The 15,414-nt window shown below is 39.5% G+C and overlaps 1 protein-coding gene across 1 annotated transcript; it reads left to right on the plus strand.

Annotated features, from left to right (window-relative positions):
• Positions 1–1,653: 1,653 nt before the first annotated feature.
• On the plus strand, positions 1,654–10,529 carry LOC139449830 (protein Mis18-alpha-like). The gene is made up of 5 exons (XM_071231379.1): positions 1,654–1,902; positions 4,383–4,440; positions 5,815–5,937; positions 6,874–6,964; positions 7,661–10,529. Exons 1-5 carry the CDS (start codon positions 1,719–1,721, stop codon positions 7,733–7,735), a joined length of 531 nt encoding a protein of 176 aa, XP_071087480.1. The 5' UTR covers positions 1,654–1,718; the 3' UTR covers positions 7,736–10,529.
• Positions 10,530–15,414: the final 4,885 nt, after the last annotated feature.

The raw sequence follows: 15,414 nt of genomic DNA on the forward strand, positions 1-15,414 counted from the left end.
CACCATCTCAACATTCTCACACAAATACATGTGTCACCATCTCAACATTCTCACACCAATTCATTCATCACCATCTCAACATTCTCACACCAATACATGCGTCACCATCTCAACATTCTCACGCCAATACATGTGTCACCATCTCAACATTCTCACACCAATACACGCGTCACCATCTCAACATTCTCACACCAATTCATTCATCACCATCTCAACATTCTCACACCAATACATGCGTCACCATCTCAACATTCTCACACCAATACATTCATCACCATCTCAACATTCTCACACCAATACATTCATCACCATCTCAACATTCTCACACCAATACATGTATCACCATCTCAACATTCTCACACCAATACATGTATCAGCATCTCAACATTTTCACACCAATACATGTATCAGCATCTCAACATTCTCACACCAATTCATTCATCACTATCTCAACATTCTCACACCAATACATGCGTCACCATCTCAACATTCTCACACCAATACATGTATCACCATCTCAACATTCTCACACCAATACATTCATCACCATCTCAACATTCTCACACCAATACATGTATCACCATCTCAACATTCTCACACCAATACATGTGTCACCATCTCAACATTCTCACACCAATACATGTATCAGCATCTCAACATTCTCACACCAATACATGTATCAGCATCTCAACATTCTCACACCAATACATTCATCACCATCTCAACATTCTCACACCAATACATGTATCACCATCTCAACATTCTCACACCAATACATTCATCCCCATCTCAACATTCTCACACCAATACACGCGTCACCATCTCAACATTCTCACACCAATACATGTATCACCATCTCAACATTCTCACACCAATACATTCATCACCATCTCAACATTCTCACACCAATACATGTGTCACCATCTCAACATTCTCACATCAATACATGTTTCAGCATCTCAACATTCTCACACCAATACGTGTGTCACCATCTCAACATTCTCACACCAAAACATGAGTCACCATCTCAACATTCTCACACCAAAACATGAGTCACAATCTCAACATTCTCACACCAATACATTCGTCACCATCTCAACATTCTCACACCAATACATGTATCACCATCTCAACATTCTCACGCCTATACATTCATCACCATCTCAACATTCTCACACCAAAACATGAGTCACAATCTCAACATTCTCACACCAATACATTCATCACCATCTCAACATTCTCACACCAAAACATGAGTCACAATCTCAACATTCCCACACCAATACATTCGTCACCATCTCAACATTCTCACACCAATACATTCATCACCATCTCAACATTCTCACACCAATACATTCATCACCATCTCAACATTCTCACACCAATACATTCATCACCATCTCAACATTCTCACACCAATACTTTCATCACCATCTCAACATTCTCACACCAATACATGTATCACCATCTCAACATTTTCATACCAATATATGCGCCACCATCTCAGCATTCTCACACTTATACATGTATCACCATCTCAAAATTCATGAATATGTTAGATCAACAGAGCGCCGGGAAGCAGAAATATATCTGATATTAGTTTTTACGAAAGTAGCCTTCTCAGATACGAAACTGCGCAAGGAGGCAGAGCTAACACATGACCAGATCCGCGGGAACGTCAAAAAAAGAAAACATCTGCCAAAACAGCGTTCTCTAACATGAATTTAAGCACTTCGGAGACAAATAACGACGTAGCCTCAGACAATGTATCACGAAACCCAGTGTCAGAGTCAGTGGACGACCCGACATTAGTGTTTCAGTGCGAAAATTGTAGAAGTATTCTTGGTGACTCCACGGCGTGGGTGTGTTCGGATGAAACTTTGAAAACCATCACGCTTCAGCGTTAGTAACTTGAAGTTATTTAGACATCACAACGTCAGGTGTCCACTGTGAGACTAGTGTGTCAGTATTGAGTTATATAGGACACCCGACAATATACCGGATTCACTCGGCACTAACGTTGATTGTCATGTCTCCCCTGTGTTGACACTTGGTCTGTCGTAATGCATTCCGGTCATTCCATATGATTTTTACGTCCTTTATGATATCCTCAGGGTTGGGACCCTGGTCCATCCTGCTCATTTGCTTGGATGCTGCAGTCACAAATATCCCAGCTATATCAAGGTGGCTTGAAATTAAAAACAAACAAACTAGGGGTTGACATTAATATAAACAACGTTTGATACGCTGTCTACAGTTAACCAATTTATGGAGCCTGTCCATCAAAAGTAATTCAGTAGAGTGCTGGGGACCTATGCTGACCTCTTGTATATGACTGACTCTCACTGACATTTAGGGGTGAAACGATACATCGGTGCATTGTAAGTCTTTTTATGAGACAATACGATGCATGATACATTTTTTTCTGTATCAATACAAGATGATACACTTGCATCAACAAAGTCATGAGTCTGACCACTCGATCCAGTTAGTCGCCTTTTACGGATTGGGTGGTCAGGCACGCTTACGTGGTTGATTTATGTCATCGTATCCCAACTGTGATGATCGATGCGCATGATGTCAATCACTGGATTGTCTGGTCCAGACTCGATTGTTTACAGATTGCCTTTGTATAGCTGGACTATTGCTGCATATGTCTTTAAACAACAAACACTGGATACTCAAATTGCAACAAGTAACAATTTCATATCACACCAATGTTTCTGGACACGTAATCATGTTGCCAATTATGCAAAGTTAACTACTTGTGAACATAATCAAAGAGATATAAGATGAACATTGCATAGGTTGTAGACATGATCAGGAAGCCAGAAAGAGGTCTGCAATGGAACAAATTTGTTAATAGAGTCTTTCCATTTCCTAGGCCAGGTGTCATGATACTCACCTTGCAAACAGGTTATGTTAATTACACATGGTTTTTATGTAGGAAGTGCATGTGAGGTGTGCAAACTTCATTTCTTTATGCAGGTGATAGCTTCCAACAACAAAATAAATGCGTACCTCTGCTGAAAAGGAAAATTATATGGTTTCAATTACCAGACCGACCCAAATATATGAACATTACTGTTTGACAAAGAAAGCAGGGTTAAAACAAGTATAATTTTTTAATGTGAAGTTCACAATATACAGATTTTTCATCGGATGAGAAGTCGATCACATGACAGGGGAACTGAAGTTCATGTAAATGCACTATGATGCACTGTCATTGTGACTGTGGTAGTTCTTAACTGACCTTTCTGGTCTAATGATGATATGATTTGTATATATTGCAAACAAACTACAAAAGATTTCACTGTAGAACAATGTGAGCATGCATACGCTTATGTGACAACAGAGGGGAACTACTTCATTCCGTGATACAGCTGGTTGTTGTATGGCTGTCAGTGTAAACATAAAGTCAGACATACTAAATAAAATTGTGTATAGATCTACATCCTTCGAGTTAAAAAATAAAGATGTAAAAAATTATCAGAATTAACTTTCTCTTTGTATAAGTTCATTGGATTATGAACCTTCATAGCGTGAGGAGATCTGTAGTAGAATAGGTCTTCAGCAACCCATTCTTGCAGTAAAAGGCGACTCTGCTTGTAAGAGACGACTAACAGGATCGGGTGGTCAGACTCACTGACTTTGTTGAAGCATAACGGCTAGTGTCAACTGACTTTTATGGCTGTAATATTCTAATCGGTTAAAGCGACATTCATTCTTTCACTCACTCTGATATCAGAGCTATTGATAAGCTTTTAGGTATTGCACCCAGGGGTTTAATTTTGATTGGATATTCACAAGTTTTTGAGGATATTCAAACAAACTATACCCGACTATTTCTTGACATTTGGGTATTTAACTTAAAACCTGTTTCATTACATTCCCTGTAAATCTTTTTAAACTATGTGAAGAGTATTATACCCATGTATGTCTGCTTGCATCTCCCTCTCCGAGAAGATATTTTTTGTTTGCAAAACCTAGCATTTTAAGAAAGACGCTATTTTAATTAACAATCGGTGACTAGTTAAGATACATGTATATTGACTAGGCACAATGAGCTTTTCAGTTGCTATCTATCAGTATGTGTGTCGGTAAGGAAATTTGGCAATCAGCTGATACACAATCGTTTTATCTTACGGTTGTAATATATGCAATTGTTTTATCTAATAGTTATGATTTAAGTATTAATTTTATTTCAGCAGTAAGGTAGACACAATTTATGGATAAGCGCATTCATAGTTTTTGTTGCGTATTTGATACGCTAGGATGTGATTTGTCTGCATGTTTCTGTTGATTACTGTGTATTTTATGCAAATACACAGCTTATCTCGAGATCTGGATATTACATCCTTGTTCCCACTCTCTACTTTCAGAGGTCACGGACAAAGTCAAAGTTCTCGACAAGTTGAAGTCCTCCCCGAACTGTGGAAGGTATGCAGAATTACCTTATAAATAAGGATGTGAAAATGCATTCACGGAAATATAGCTATACACAGCTGACATCTTCCTGAGGCAAGGGCGTTAACTGACTATAAGTTGGTTTCAATCCTTGCCGAACTAGCCTGGAATTTCCTTGGCGGGCACGGATGGCCCAGTCGTCTAAGGCACCGCAACTTGCTGTGCAGAGTTGCATCCCTTGCGCACGCCAGAAACCTATGATTGTGGGTTCGAATCCCGGTTCGCCCTGATTATGTTTTTAGGTTTTTCAGCACCATACCTGTGCTCATGGTTTTCACTGAAGTGGTAAACGTCTGAGACCTGCATCACTTCGGGCTTTTGTCCCATGTTAAGCTGTCACGTCATGACATAACTGCAATACTGTTAAAAAAGACGTGAAACCCAACTCACTCACTCACTCACTCACTCACTCACTCACTCACTCACTCACTTTCCTGGCTCAATCACAGCATGAGCAGTGGCTATTATGAGTTATGTCCCTTCTATGTCCCTCCTAATGACCATTAAGACCCTGGATCAGGTAGTCAGGCTCCCTGACTTGGTTGATGCATTTCATTGTATCCCAATTGCGTGGGTCGATGCTCATGATGTCAGTCACTAGATTTCTGGCCCAGAGGCAATTATTTACAGACCACCATCTTATAGCTGGAATATTGCAGAGTGCAGCATTAAACAACAAACAAGTGGACTAAAAATGTTTCTTTTGATGCTTTTTCACCCTTTTTTATGCTTATAGAGTACCCAACTTTAAATTGTTGTTTTAATTTCTTAAACCTATGGCTACAATACACTCCTTATCATAGATGTAGAATGCATGATTCATTTGTGTGTTAATTAGTCAAATCAGGGGGGTGTAGGTGGCTCAGTTTTCTTAGACGCCACTGTTTCATGTAGAGTTTGGTCCCTCAGGCATTCCAGAAAACTATGATGTGTTCAAATCCTGTTTTGCAATGATTTTTTCTAGGTTTGTCAGCACCATAACTGTAGCAGTAGGTTTCGACCAAGGTGGTAAACATCTGAGACCTGCATCACTTGCCTCCCACATTGGGGGCGGTCGGGTAGCCTAGTGGTTAAAGCGTTCGCTCGTCACGACAAAGACCAGGGTTCGATTCCCGACATGGGTACAATGTGTGAAGCCAATTTCTGGTGTCCCCCGCCGTGATATTGCTGGAATATTGCTAAAAGCGGCGTAAAACCATACTCACTCACTCACTCCTCCCACATTGAGCTGACACTGTGTTATAACTGAAACACTGTTCACCAAGTCACTATTGAATGTAGTGTTGAACATTTCCTGTTTGTATTGTCGTCTACAGTGTTGATGTTGGTGTGTTGTTCCTGTTGCAGTGCGTTTGTTCCGCTGTACTGCCGAGGGTGTAACGAGGGGATAGGGATGATGTACAAGACAACTGCCAGGAACCGCGATGCCATGAGGGACAGGTACAGCCTCTTCGTCTCCAAGATGTCCAGGTGTGTGCAGCGGTTGTACACCGATCTTGTGTTGTAATTATTGTAGCACTATAACCACTATGTCAAACACATCTAAATCTATGAAAGTCTCAAAGATATACAGGTATGTCACAGCTAGTTTCAAATATACTAAACACTTGCTAAGGTCCACACCTTTGACTAAAGATGACTATTTTGGTCCTTAGCAAATGTTGAACAGTGTATGTCCAGGTAATTCAAAGCCAATCTCAAAGACATGCAGGTGAGCCTTCGCTAGTGTTGAATATATCCAGATGCCTTGATGCTTTTCAAAACGATATACAGGCAAGTACCATAATTTCTTGCGTATAGTGCGCATTCCTCAGGGGATTTAATGTGGGCGGAATTTTCTAGTGTTATTCGCAGACAAAACTTACAACGTATGATTTGTTTCCCATCAGCGAATTGAGGTAAACAAACAGGTGAAACTTGGTCAATACAGTTTTGAGATAAAACATCTCTGTAGACATGATGACTTGCCCTTTAAATTGTATTTCCAATTCTGCTAGGCATTGTTTTATGTGCAGGTGTTATAGAAAATGCCTTCAAAACATTTTGATCAGTTAAATTTATTTTTTTTACTGAATTCTGAGGTGAATTAAATTATTTTGGGTCACTTACATGTATACTGCAGAAATCTTTTGCCAAAAGACATTTAAACATGTTAAACACAGTACTTACTTGGAGTCAGTGTAATGTGTCTGAGTGTTGTGTCCATGTTAAACTGCAGCATGTGCTAGTAGGCTAGCACTGTAATACTGCCTTAAGACCAGTGTGGCTCAAGCAACCACACTACCACATGCATGCACTTCGCAATGTTAGTGATAAAACTGCAATATTGCTGACTCAGCTTTAAGCAGCAAAAAACTTCTTCCTCCACAGTAATGTTGATGCTAACTGCTGTTGTGTGTTTTACAGCTATGAGGTAGGGAGTTGCAGGTCGGTCCAAATACCAGACGATGATTCCAAACTGCCGCTGTTGGCCAAACTGCAGGCTGACATACTGAAGGTAAATTTTCACACTAAATTTTCAGTGTTAGAATTTCACAGGGTATCAAAGTCTTTCGGCTAAAGTAACTTTTGGAAGTTATTCTATGTACCCCAATATTGCTTTACTAATTATGTACTTATAAACAGTTACATCATCAATATTCCAGGCGGGATTCTGGTTTAGAATAGGTCCAATAAAACCTATGTTGGTGGTAAGAGTTGACTTAGTGGATCGGGTGGTCCGGCTCACTGGCTTAGTGTGTCCTCATACCCTGACTATGTGGATCGTTGCTCACAATATTAATCACTGGATTGTGTGGTCCAGACTTGATTATTTACAGGCCACCGTCAACTAGATGAGGACGCACTAAACAACAATCAAACATCGCCACTGAAAAGGGTCCCACTAATATTTTTTTCGACATTGATTTATGCAGTGGCAAAATATTAATAGAGCTAAAAACAATTCTTAAAAAAAAAATTCAATTAATAGTTTACATATGACAGTTGTATTTTCATATATTTCGTACAGCAAAATGTCAACTTCATGCATTTACACTCTTGATATCAATCTCTGGATTGTCAGGTCTAGTCTTGATTGTTTACAGACCGCCATCATGTAGCTGGAATATTTCTTAGTGCAGCATTAAAAAAGAAACAATAATGAGGGTGAGTAATAATATTCCAGCCTCACATCTGAGTGTTGTGATTTCAGGTGCAGACAGTGATTGTATCAATGAATGCTCGGATTTCGGCAATAGAGCAGTACATCGGTGATGGGCAGGAGTAGCCTCAGAAGGACACCAGACAGTGCTTGATGTCCTAGCTAGGACGAAGCAGTCCCGGGATACAGAGGAAGCAGATTGAGTCCTTGAATACTGAGTGCTGAATCAGCACAAATTCTATAGCTCTGTGATACACGATTAATGGTGGAAACAAGTTTTCAGATCCTGCGTCATTGTTTTGATACCGATGGCTTTTCAGTTTGCCTGAAGGACTGAAAACTAAACAAAAATGGAAGTTGATCATTTATTTTCTTTGTTTCATTTATTAAGTTGTTGTGTTATCTGTGGTTTGTGTACATGTTGAAGAATTCGGTGCCAATACCCCATGTTTAGTCTGTTATGTTACTGAGTACATATTGGGTTGTGTCATTCAGCAGCCAAGTCCTGAACAGTTTGGTTCTTATCTTGCCAGTTCAGTTTCTACAGTTTTACTTTTCTCACATTGTCGGACTAACAAGTATCTGCATGCTATTTTGTGGGGGAAAAAATCTGTGGATTAATTACCTTGAAAAGTAGACAATACATGTTCTAAATACCAATGTTTGTTCTTGTTCTGGGGGTGGTCGGGTAGCCTAGTGGTTACAGCATTCGCTCGTCATGCCGAAGACCCGGGTTCGATTCCGGACATGTGTATAATGTGTGAAGCCCATTTCTGTTGTCCCCCGCCATGATTTTGCTGGAATATAGCTAAAACTCACTCCTGTACTGATATTGTCTGAATATGTTCATTAAACAGATGTATGAGTGGGTGTTTAGAAATGCACTATGTTTGAAGATTGTCACCAAGTCACACTGTCAGAGAGGTTTTGTTCTCCTAAAGGGGTGGCCATGTCATGATACTATGTATATGTACTACTCTAAACAAATTAAGGATTACCCAATACTTTTATGGTACTGTAGTTCCTCTGTCATGTCCTTAATCTTTTTTGAGATGAACAAGTACAGTTCAGCAGGTGAGTTGTTATATAGAGGAATTATTGTTAGTTTTTGTTTAGTTTTTAAGTTTGTATCAACAAACAAGCTTTTGGTCAAATCAGAATAATTTATTTTATTTTTTGATTTATTTCCTAATTGTTGCTTTCTGGCTTGTCAAATCCATGAACCAAGACATTTATTACTTGTTTTCCAATAATAACATCTATGAAAGTCTTGAATTAGTCATTTCTCTTGGTGGCAGTAGTCCATCATTGCAGTCAAACCTCGTTGTGTCGAGGGCGTAGGGACCTTGGAAGTTTAGGCATAATTTGAATACGTAGGTCTCCCAAATGAGACAACCGGAAATTGGACACATCGAAGTTCAAAACACAAGGTCCGACTGTATTATGTAAGTGATATATTAAGGTCACATTACTTTGATGTTGAACATTAATCTGAAAGGTACAATACTGAAATATGATCGTGTGTTTTTGTGTATCTGATGATGCTGACCTATGATGTAAGCAAGACATAATCTATCATAGACATGTAGTTGTAGCATTACACTGTACTCTCATTGAAAACACCTATGATTATTGGTTCGAATCCCGGTTCGCCCCGATTATGTTTCTAGGTTTGTCAGCACCATACCTTTGCTCGTGGGTTTCACAGAAGTGGTAAACGTCTGAGACCTGCATAACTTCAGGCTTTCCTCCCACATTAAGCTGACACGCCGTGATATAACTGGAATAATGTTAAAAGCGGCGTTAAACCCAACTCACTCAAACTCATTGAAAACAAATACAGTGGCCCTATTGGGATTCCAGGTTAGAATTGGTCCTCAGCAGCCGAGGCTTGTACGGGCAACTCGGAGCATCAGTATGGTGAAGTGTGTCAATGTACTCTGATCGTTTCTCCTAATACCAAGCACTAGGTTGTATTGTCCAGACTAGATTATTTCAAGGCCACAGTCATATAGCTGAAATATTGCTGAGTAAGTCGTTAAACAAGCAATTCATCAAAAGAGTTTTTCTTATGATAATTTGACACATGCTGGGCTTTCCTCGCTGTTTTTTGTTTGTGTACAATGATTGATTCCTATGTTTTGGATATGCTACGGATTCCTGTGTTATAGGTAGGATTCTTGTATCTGTCAAATCTCTGTCCTCATATTGGTAGAATCAAAGTCAATGTTCACCGGGATATGTTCTACTTATATCTGGAAACAGTTTTGACAGAAATGTAATGAACATTGTCGATAAACCATGATGAAAATAGTTTGTATTAGGACCAATCTTCCCCTAAGTGAAAACCATACATATCTGAAATGCTTTGATGAAATATACCACTCAAAAGAAGTAAAAGAACATCCGATTCTTTCATATTACTTTGATATGAAAGAATCAGGTGTTCTTAAACTTCTTCTGAGTGGTATATAACATATCTTATTTTTCACAAATGTAATCATTAATATACCTCAAATCATACCTATAATTTGTTGCTTTTGGCATATCATTGAAAACAAGTATCTATGAAACAAGACATTTAATTGGTCAGGCCTTACAAACTCATGTGTCCTTGAGTGAGTAAGTGAATGTTGTTTCTAGTGTTCACATAGTGCTGTAAGTACTCAAGGCTCAATGATTCATATTACATAGTCTGTAATGGTAGCCACACATTGTATTTAGTCAGCTTCCATTACATCTTCCTGAGGCAAGGGAGTTATCTGACTATTAAAGTCCAGTGGAAACTCCCTTGCCTGGGGAAGATGTTTTCGAAACTGGCACTTGGAACCTATTCTAGCAATTAATATTCTTCAGTTAGTACAATATTTATTCTAAATTTTGTAACTGGCTACTTTTTCGCAGGAAGTTGTCCATTGATATTGAGATTATGACTTTGTATTATGATATAAATATTGTAAATAAATATGACTTTAAATATTAATTTTGTTTGTGTTGAATGTTCCATCAATTTTTTGCTTACTTTTATGTATTGTAAATTTGTTTAAAGAAATTCCGACACATTTTGTTGAAGGCTATCAGTACACGATTCCCATTCTCAAGATGATCATGACACAGGCAATCTATTTGTTTCTTGTCAAAAGAGAACATTCTGTTATAATAGATGTATGAATTGTGTATGTTGCACCATCAGGAGTGTTGGGCATGTTGGTTGTGTGCCTCTGAACTATGGTCAGACGCACCAGTGGTCGATGATATGAGCAACAATCCATGTATTTTGGTGACAATCAGTGAGCCAGTTCAAGGCTGGGAATGTGTCATCTGTTGCGGTGTGCGTGTTGATTGTTTATAGGCTCAAGGTCTGCCTGGTCCAGACTGCCCAAGGTGCTTGGATCAGCTTTGAAACAGACCCAGGTTGTCAGGATACATGCTCCTGGCGCGTTACTTATCAGATGTCAGAAGCTCTGGCACCCAATGAGCTGATACTTTCTTCACTGCCAAAGTTTCTCTGATGATGCAATGGACACTCTCCAGTGAATGCGTACTGATCAAGCAATGTAACCTACTGTCATTTGTTTGTTTCTTTCTTGTTTAACGCCCATTTCAGCAATATTCCAGCTATATGACAGTGGTCTGTAAATAATCAAGTCTGGACCAGACAATTCAGTGATTGACATCATGAGCATCAATCCACGCAATTGGGATCGATGACATGCTTCAACCAAGTCAGCGAGGCCTACCACAGGAGTGGCACAAGAAGGGGCATCCTACCCCAGTGGAGTACTGGAGTATCTTCATGGATGGCTGTTGGTGTTAAGGTCTTTATCTGCAAGTACTTGATCACTGCACCTTCCTCAAGTCTGTCCATTTTCCAAAGGTCACAGATCCCTGCATAGTTTACTGACTTGTCAGATGCGAACCAATTTGCTCAGTTGACTCAAGTCTTTGTTTATGTACGTCTGTCACATAAGGTAATGTCCAAAACAAAAGATTTCACAAGTACATAATTCAGTCAACACTCTGATACAACAAAGTGCATGCACAGGTATATGTACCTGACTACTTCTACTAGGCCTGACTGATGCCGGTATTATAGTGCTAGACCACTGAGATACCAAGCCACAGCTTAACATGAATAGCCCTTACACAGTATACAGACTCTGAGATAACCAGTCTTTGTTTTATTCCCTAATCCTGAGCGCCAGGCAGGTAACAGCAAGTACCATTTTTAATGTCTATTTGTCACCACATGGCCAGGAAGACGCCCTGTCGACAAGACCACGGTTGCCGTCCAATCACATCGGGGTTTACAACCCAGTTAAGATGACCACACAGGCAGTGTTTTATCAAAAGACTGTTCAAAGTAGTGTTAAACCCATTACGGCCCCAAACATTGAACTTTGTGTTAATGATAAAGGCTTACTTGAAGTTCAACTTCAGCCCCTGTGGTCAATGTTTTTTATACACAGATAGATATAGGGGGTATATTTACACATGTTCATAAACATACTATTTTTAAGCTGGTAACGCCATTTCCTTGCAAAGCTGCTTACATTGATTATAACTTCTGCCTACAAATCTCTTTCTAGATCCATAATACATTCTATTGGACATCCACCAAGTAAAAACGTAAATAACTCATCATCTTCCTCCCAGATCTTAACAAAAGCATTTACATCCAGGATATCACATAGGGTGTTAAAATATCAATATCATTGACAACAGTTTTACTATAGCATTCTCTAGAAACAATTTGAGCTGATTTATAATATGCGGAGCCTTATGTCCTGAAATCTAAAATGGATATGTTTCTTTGTATGACGAGGAGGGGTATTATAACTCCTTTTTGGCCCCCGTTCAGATGACTGCCCGCTTACGTTTGTCTTGCTCGCACATTAATATCAAACTCATAAAGACATGTTGCCCAGTGGCATTAAAATGTGGTTTTGGGAGGGAAATCAAACAAACAGACACAAAAAAATGAAATTAAAAGAGGAAGCAAAATCAAATATATCTTTTCGTATCTTGCCTGGAAGGTATGGTTCCCGGCCGCGTCATTCCGACAGACGTTAACAGATGGCGCTTCTTGTTATTTTGTCTGTCACTCGGCATTTAGGGGCTAAAACAAGGACTGGTCGGCTCGGAGTCAGTATACTGTGTCTGAGTGGGTTATTCATGTTAAACTGCGGCGTGGTATCTCAGTAGGCTAGCACTATAAAAGCGACACGAATGAGTGAGTGAGTATGGTTTTACGCCGCTTTTAGCAATATTCCAGCAATATCACGGCGGGGAATACCAGAAATGGGCTTCACACATTGTACCCTTGTCGGGAATCGAACATGGGTCTTCGGCGTGACGAGCTAACGCTTTACCCACTAGGCTACCTGACCGCCCATATGCCCGGGCACACAAGTATACAAACGCACGCACACACAAACACAAACGCGCGAGCCCATGCTCGTCGTGTATGTGCAATAATTTTGAACGCAACGATAACCCCCAATTCACCTTACCTCGCCGTTTTCTTGCCATGTTCAAACTTGTGTGTTTTTCAATTATTACAAGGCGGGCAGTAAAAGTGACTAAGAGAGGATTTTGATATTTTGGACCCTTCTCTTTTAAAAATGCTGGATCCGCGTTTGTATTAGTAGCAGTTCTAATCTGGAAGTTGAATATTTATTTTATATATTTTTCGACCACCATGTTTGTCCATTTGTTTTGTAAAACATCTAATAAAAAATAATAAGCCTAGGAGCAAGCCAGCGGCCAAATATGTCAGCAAATGTCTACAATGTTAACCAAAGTAAGATGTTTTTAGATACCATAATACTTTTTCATCCCCAGCAAGTGCTTCACCAAAGTGAGATCTTTTCTATTACCATAATGCCTTTTCATCCCCAGCAAGTTCTTAACCAAAGTGCGTTGTGGCTAAGCACTTGCTGGGGATGAAAAAGTATCATGGTATCTAAAAACATTTAGTTATCATATGATTTAATGTAAGTCAAAATCTTGAAACTTCTCCCAATATAAATTCTATCCGCCCTACTCGCGAAAAAGGTCATTTTCACATCTTATCCATGACTTTACCTTTTGAAAGAAATGACCTAATTAACCTATGTGCCTATAAACAATAATAATTATGTATTTTCGTGATATCAAACTGTTTTTCTGCCTGTGAGTACAGGGCTGGGGCAACTGGCAGAGCAAGATAGAGATAACACCTCGTTGAAAAATAACACTTTACCTGTCTGGTGAATCAACTTTATGACTTTGATCAATTGATCAATAAAGGATTATCCTATAGAGATAATGTCTCAGTTCCACTCAAGGCAGTTATTGCTGCGTCTAGACTGTTTAATGTCCACACCTCGTTAATCAACTACGGTTAGGCTGGAGAATTGTTCACCGTCAACATTATACACTCAGATAGGCTTATAAAGATGGACTGTCATTTTATTCCACATCGATATAAAGAAACAATATAGTTTCTTTTCAGATAAACAGCAGCACTAATCCAGTGCCCCGTGAAGATCCGGGCTAGAAATGGTCTTCAGCAACCCACGCTCGCAAGAAGCGACTAACGGGATCGGGTGGTCAGGCTCGCTGACTTGGTTGATGCATGCCATCGAAAATCAATTGCGTGGATCGATGCTCATGATGTCAATCACTAGATTGTCTGGCCAAGACTCGATTATTTACACACCGCCGTCATATAGCTGGAATATTGCTGAATGTGGCGAAAAACAAAAAAACAACAACAACAAATCTGGAACGGTATCCGAATGCATCATGTTGTCATTTCTATCTCGTGTTTCCTTTGGCCATCGCTCTGCCGATTTAATTGATACTGACTCAGATTGAAGTTCTAACCTAACATTCTCTTTGTATTTGGTAGGGTAAAAAACTGTGTCTACTTAAATCTGCAATTGGCTAGTAATAAAATATCTAGCCAAGCCATGGAGTTTGGCTGGTGCTGTTGAAACACCATTTCACACCTCTCATATGTATGTGTTGTGAATGGTATCAGAGTATTGGTGAGAGTCAAGACAACTGTCATTGTGAATGGTTTGGGATCGCGGACAGTGTGTGTGTGTGGGGGGGGGGGGGGGGGGGGGGCGCAACTAGGCTAATCTAAAATGTAAGCAAAAACCAATTTTATGAGGAAGCGCCCGAGCCCCCCTCCAACTCATGGACAGGCCCCCGGTTTTCGCCTACCCACTTAAATAACTCACAACATTGTCAATGAACTTGAGCATTTGTAGGTACTTTGATCAAAAGAATTAATATCATGCTGATGCATCGAAATTATGTATGAGTAGGTAAATATATACCTTTATCTTATTCTGAAAGTGAAGTCAAATTACTGTATCCTCTTTACAGCTATTCTTGTGACCGCCTCACAACTTTAATCGTCGTCAACACGCGATGATTGATGCGTCCATAATATCCTTCAGCGATGTGTGGAGTTTCATAGATGAGACTGGACGCACTGTTTAACACGCCTACAGCTGCCTTAGTCTGTCACACAGACCCTGAAACTAATATATCGACTACAGCCCATGCAAGTCTATATCAGTTGGCAAGTCTAGATTCCTACAGTTCATAAAAATAAATAGAGTCTCTGCTCTCCTTTCTATTATATTTTATTAAAGTAATTTGTTTACTGCAAAATATATTCATTTCAGTGACTGGGTGTTAGTCTACAGTCGCCTGTTTAAATACGTTGTTATGTTTATATAACCGAAATATGCATACATCATATACAATTAAAAAAATGGAGAGAATTCGAAGTCGGAAAGAAATCG

The sequence above is a fragment of the Haliotis cracherodii genome, unplaced genomic scaffold (assembly GCF_022045235.1).
Source record: "Haliotis cracherodii isolate W230 unplaced genomic scaffold, xgHalCrac1.p SCAF_8, whole genome shotgun sequence".
NCBI lineage: Eukaryota > Metazoa > Mollusca > Gastropoda > Lepetellida > Haliotidae > Haliotis > Haliotis cracherodii.

Bases quoted from the DNA above. Each gene is read 5' to 3' on its own strand.
- LOC139449830 (XM_071231379.1), top strand. From the start codon at position 1,719: ATGAATTTAAGCACTTCGGAGACAAATAACGACGTAGCCTCAGACAAT. The intron at 4,441-5,814 runs GTATGCAGAATT...TTCCTGTTGCAG, and splicing joins TCCTCCCCGAACTGTGGAAG to TGCGTTTGTTCCGCTGTACT. The intron at 5,938-6,873 runs GTGTGTGCAGCG...TGTGTTTTACAG, and splicing joins TTCGTCTCCAAGATGTCCAG to CTATGAGGTAGGGAGTTGCA.